The following is a 5199-nucleotide window of genomic DNA, read 5'->3' as shown; positions in this document are numbered from 1 at the left end:
TTGAAATCAAAACAAGAATTGAAAGATGAATTTGAGAGAGATCACTACAAAAAAAAGGGTTAAAATGACATTGAGATTAAGGCGGTTTTAAAGAACCACCATATTATCGAAACATTATGGCAATTGTTGCTGCTGCCATAACTGGTTTTATATATTTTGGCGGTTCTGGTGATTATGGCGGTTTTGAACCGCCGTTTTCACACGTATATAAAAAGAAAAAAATGGTAATCCCTGGCTCATTCAACGCCGTTCTTCCTTCTAGCTAGGGCTTCTCCTCTCTGAACAAACGACGCTCTCATCTCCTCCGTGTAAAGAAGCTCTCCGACAACGCCATTCTTCCTTCTAGGGCTTCTCCTCTCTCTGCCGGTTACGATCTCTCCAGGTACCTCTCTCTCTCAAGTTAAATTGAAATGCTGTTTTATTTTGTTTTTTCTTTTGTGCTGTGGAGACGAAGATTTCGGCGAGATGCAAGGTTCTGGTGGCTACTGACCTCAGCATTTCGATTCCAAAAGGCACCGATTTCTTCGTTTTTGTTTGGGTTAGGGTTTCAAAATTGCTTTTGGTGCTGATTTTTGGGGGTTTTTGTTTCTCTGCAGCTCTGTTAGGGATTTTTGGGTCTTCCGTTGAAGCATTGGATTGACGTTGGTGCAGGGGTGATTGACGATGATCTCAGGTCTTCTTTCTTAACTTTACCCCCTCCTCTCTCTCTCTCTCTCTCTCTCTCTCTCTCTCTCTCTCTCTCTCTCTCTCTCTCTCTCTCTCTCTCTCTGAACTCAGATCTTCTATTGCTTACTTCTATTAAGGTGTTTCTCTGATCTCCGATCTCAGATCTTAGATCTCAGAAAAAACTGCTCCAATCTCATCTCTATTTGCCTCTTTGGTTCCTTTTTGGTTCTTTTAAGCAAAGCTATAAATGAGTAATCTCTGTAGTTGTTTAGCTCTGCTGCCCTTACTCTGTTCAATGTTTTTTGCATTAACTAAACCCTTGAATAAACCATGCTATATATGCTATATATGCTTTATTGAATAAACTTCCAGTGATTTTTGTTTCGATTGGGACCGAAAGAAAGTGAAGAGGTTTCAAAGATATGTGTATTGGACACTAGTTGAGCTGTTTCTTTAATTTTGGACTTACTTCTTAGGCACTTGGAACCATTTTGTTTTGTAGTTTGGGAACTAGTTTATGAGGCAATAGCTGAACTATGTTTGCTTTGTTTTGCTTACTTCTATTTGGTTCTCTTTATTTCTCAAGCAAAAGGAAGCAACTCAAAGAGTGTAAAGGTGTTATTCAAATTGTGTGTTTTTTCTTCTGAAGTTGATATATTTTGCTATTCAATTTTGTCATGAGTTTTTGAAATATGAGTGATTATGTTGCAGTTTGTGTAGTATGTTCTGATGGTGAGTTGGTCATGATAGGTCTTGGTATGCCTTCGCTCGCTTATCCGAAAATGCACTTATCAAAACTTTGCCAGCAATGAGCTTATGAAATTGTTTCCTTCTGATCTTCCACTAGACTTACAAAGTATTCTCCTATTGTCCCTCCAAAAGAACCAAGAACTGTAGAAGGAAGATATAGCCCGAGAACAGGTGAGCCAACACTTTCGTGCTTATTAAATACTAACACTCAAATGAGTGGGATGTTCAACACAGCTTCATATAATTAATTCTTTTGTTTTTGATATAATAAATACTGGTGGTTCATTTTTTTTGTTCTTTTTTAAAATTATTTTTCCTTTTTTTTCCTTCTTCCAGCTATATATCTGCATTATTATGAAAGAAGATTAATGAGAAACCTTGTTTTGTTGTTCGCGTGGTTGGAGCTCGTTTATTAGGTAAGCTTCTTCTTCGTCATCTTCATCTTCTTCTTCACTCTATATTCATGAGAAAAGGGTTTTAGCTTTCTGAAGGAAAACAAAAGGGTCTAACTTTTTAAACAAAGCTCTTTCCGAAACCCAGATTCTGAAAGTTGGCTCCTTTTGTGAGAAAGTTTCCTCTGTTTTTTTTATTAATATATATATATATATATATATATATATATTAAAAAATGGTGATTTAAGGTAGTTGCTTGACATTCAAGAGGGTCGGTGACATTTTGACTCGTGATTGTTTCACGTTACCTTCACTTTTAATGATTATTATTATTATTATTATTATTATTATTATTATTATTATTATTATTATTATTATTATTAAGCTGTTCTTGATTAAGCTGATGTGATGTTATTTGTTTCCACCTTTTTTTTCCTCTCTATTTTTTCTAATTGCTTTGTTGTGCTTCTCATTTAAACTGTTATGAACTATTTTAAAATGGATATTAAATATAATGGATATTAAAATTAAGCAAAAAGTCAAAATTTGAAGTAGATGCCGGTCCATATTCAGTTAAAGTGTTTAACCATTCATGGGTTGTTTCATTCCTTCTGAGTATTTTTCTTTTGCACAATGAGGAAATTACTTGTACACCAGAATTTACACACAATTTGTGGACTTTTTTTTATTATTGTTAGTTAGCAATTTTTATTGATATTCCATGTCAGTTTGTCTATTTCTTTGCAGAATCTTTATTTATTGGGACCCTTTGTATTATTGACTGTCATGCTTTGTAGGGCCATTATGTATGGTTGCATATGGTATTGTTTTGATGTTTTCTTTCCCATCCACTTGGTGGGGTAGTAGGGCACTACATTATGCACAAATCAGCATCTGATTAATTTGTTTCTATTAGCACAGTTCACTTGTTTATACTTTCTATTTTCCTCCGATTCATATTGGTGGTTGGATTTTCTTTTCCTTTTCTTTCTTGTATTTGTTTTTTCTCCTGATATTTAGTGCAGTTCTCATTTGTTCTGATATTTTTCTCTGCATCGTCTACTTTTCTTAAATTCTAGATGGAAGAGACGGGAAAAGAAGTTAGTAGGGTTCAAATGTGGGACATCACTCACAAGAAAATAGATGGAAGTTATGTTAATGAAAAAGTTAAAAAAATAACGATAAGACTAAAGTGTAATAAGTAACTTGTTTGTATTTCTTTTTCTTTCTTTTTTATAAGATAATACTATTTTTTATTCTTTCTCTTTTTTTATATATGTAGGAGAAGATTGAAGCACATAGCAGCCAACAACCGATGGAATTAACTGTTAATTCTCCTCTTGATGCTCTTGGAGTAGTTTTTGGGAAAGAGCACACTGGTCGTGTTCGATGTTTAGGTATGGGAGCTGTTCCAACAATTGCTTTCAAGAACAACACTACAAGAATTAGTCAAATGAATTTAGGTTCTTCAAATGATGTTGGCACATCATCTACTTGTGGTCCAAATGTGCAAGAAGAGTTGGATACCGTTAAAGCGCAATTGCAAGTGCTAGTCTCCTATATTGCTTCTAAGGAAGGAGGTAAAATTCTAATACAATTGGCTGGAATGTTCCCTACTCAACAAGTTTCACAGGTACATTCATATTCTGCTTATGATTCCTATTATTAATATAATTAGTAGTAGTGCTAGCTTATGCTAGAGTGATAGTAATAATGAGTTGCGTACAGGAAGACCCCTAAGCAAGTCAGAACGTGACTCTAATTGAATTTAGAAAAAGGTCCTCTCTTGAGTACTATTTCCTAAAATTATATATAGAATTATAGATACATAGTTTACAGTTGGCACCATTACTTTGTTAATTCCAATTTCTCAACTCTTCTTTTCTGGTGCCTTCTATAATCACAGTCCCTGGAGCAAGTTAAAATAATTTACTAAAGCCAATCTCTTAGTGTTAAAATAACTAATTTAGTCAGCAAATCTTGTTTATGAACAAAATCTAAAATAACGTTAAACCAATGCTAAAAGAAAAGATATACAGATATCATAATTCATAAATAATATTGTATGTCTAAAAGAGGTTTGAAGGGTTTACTGTTAAGTATTATAAGAAGATCCAAACCATTTACAGTTGGCATCCTCCAATTGTTTTTCTACTTACTGCGTAGCCCACTGGATTGCTCACTCTATCTTACACACACATGTAAACTATATTATTTTATCTAAATGGTTGTTATTGTAAGAAAAAGGCTCAAGGTTCGAATATTAAAGGGATTGAATAATTCTAGTAGGATTATTCTTATGAGTAGTTGATATAATTGGTCAAAAGCAGAATCTTGTATTTTCCATGTCACCTAACCATTTGGCAGAGTTATGCCCTGTACAAGTGCATGTGAACTATTTACTCATTCAATACAAGAATCAAGATTGAAGCACTCAATGTTTCAATGTTAGTTAGAAAAAATTTACTCATTATTGTATCAATGCTATGTAATTAGACATGATAAATGTATATAAATATATGCCTTTTTCTTGCATTTCTTTTGTTCATAATAGTTATATTTTTGTTGTAGGGATTGGATCAGGAGACTGAGATTTCATCACCAAAAGAGTTAGGAAGTAGGTCTTCTGGAGCAAGCAACAAGGAAGCATGACCTTACTTGATATGTTAAGACGTATATTAAGAATTATATGTTAAGACGTATTATTGAAAAAATTTTCTTTAATACTTTGTTTTTGGATTATGAAATTTCAATTATGACTTGGATTATGACTTTTGAATCATGTATGAATTAAAAATCATCTTATGATATTTGATTTATGACTATGCCTTTTGGTTATTACGAGATTTTTAAGTGAGTTTCGAAAATATCACTTTAAATTGGTAGTTTCAATCTTATTTTAAAAAACATAAAATTGTCATCATAATTAGGTACAAACGGCGGTTAGAAACCCCCATTTTAAATGAAAACGATGCCATTATATGCTGGTAGAAACGGCGGTTAAAAACGCCATTTTAAAAACAAAAGATGCCATTATAACCTGGTAAAAATGGCAGTTATAATGGTAAAAACGATGGTCTCCAACCGCCATTTTAAACAGAACTGATGCCACAACATCGTGGTAAAAACGGCGGATGTTTAAAAACCGTCATTTTATGCGAAAATAATGGTAGTTACAAACCGCCATTTTAACCCTCAAAAACCCACCGTATTATCCACAGGTTATTATGGCGGTTTTCTAAAAACCGCCGTAATAACCAGAATGGCGCCCAGAATAATGGCGTTTCTTGGAGGCGCCAGTTTTGGTCATAATGGCAGTTCTAACCGTCGTAATTCCCCAAAATAATCGCCGTTTTAACCCCCTTTGTTGTATTGGATTAACCTAACTTT

The 5199-nt window shown here is 33.8% G+C and overlaps 1 protein-coding gene across 1 annotated transcript; it reads left to right on the top strand.

The window, feature by feature from the left end:
- The first annotated feature begins 2592 nt into the window (after positions 1 to 2592).
- LOC112779395 (uncharacterized) lies at positions 2593 to 4509 on the top strand. Its single transcript, XM_025823633.3, has 2 exons — positions 2593 to 3442; positions 4381 to 4509. Exons 1-2 carry the CDS (start codon positions 3125 to 3127, stop codon positions 4459 to 4461), a joined length of 399 nt encoding a protein of 132 aa, XP_025679418.1. The 5' UTR covers positions 2593 to 3124; the 3' UTR covers positions 4462 to 4509.
- The last annotated feature ends 690 nt before the right edge of the window (positions 4510 to 5199 follow it).

This window comes from Arachis hypogaea, chromosome 19, assembly GCF_003086295.3.
Source record: "Arachis hypogaea cultivar Tifrunner chromosome 19, arahy.Tifrunner.gnm2.J5K5, whole genome shotgun sequence".
Taxonomy (NCBI): Eukaryota; Viridiplantae; Streptophyta; class Magnoliopsida; order Fabales; family Fabaceae; genus Arachis; species Arachis hypogaea.
The sequence above is the reverse complement of the archived record's forward strand: the minus strand, read 5'-3'. Positions and strand labels throughout refer to the sequence as shown.

Excerpts from the sequence above, each read along its gene's own strand:
- LOC112779395 (XM_025823633.3), top strand. The coding sequence starts at position 3,125 with ATGGAATTAACTGTTAATTCTCCTCTTGATGCTCTTGGAGTAGTTTTT. Across the intron at positions 3,443-4,380 it reads CTACTCAACAAGTTTCACAG|GGATTGGATCAGGAGACTGA; the intron begins GTACATTCATAT and ends TTTTTGTTGTAG.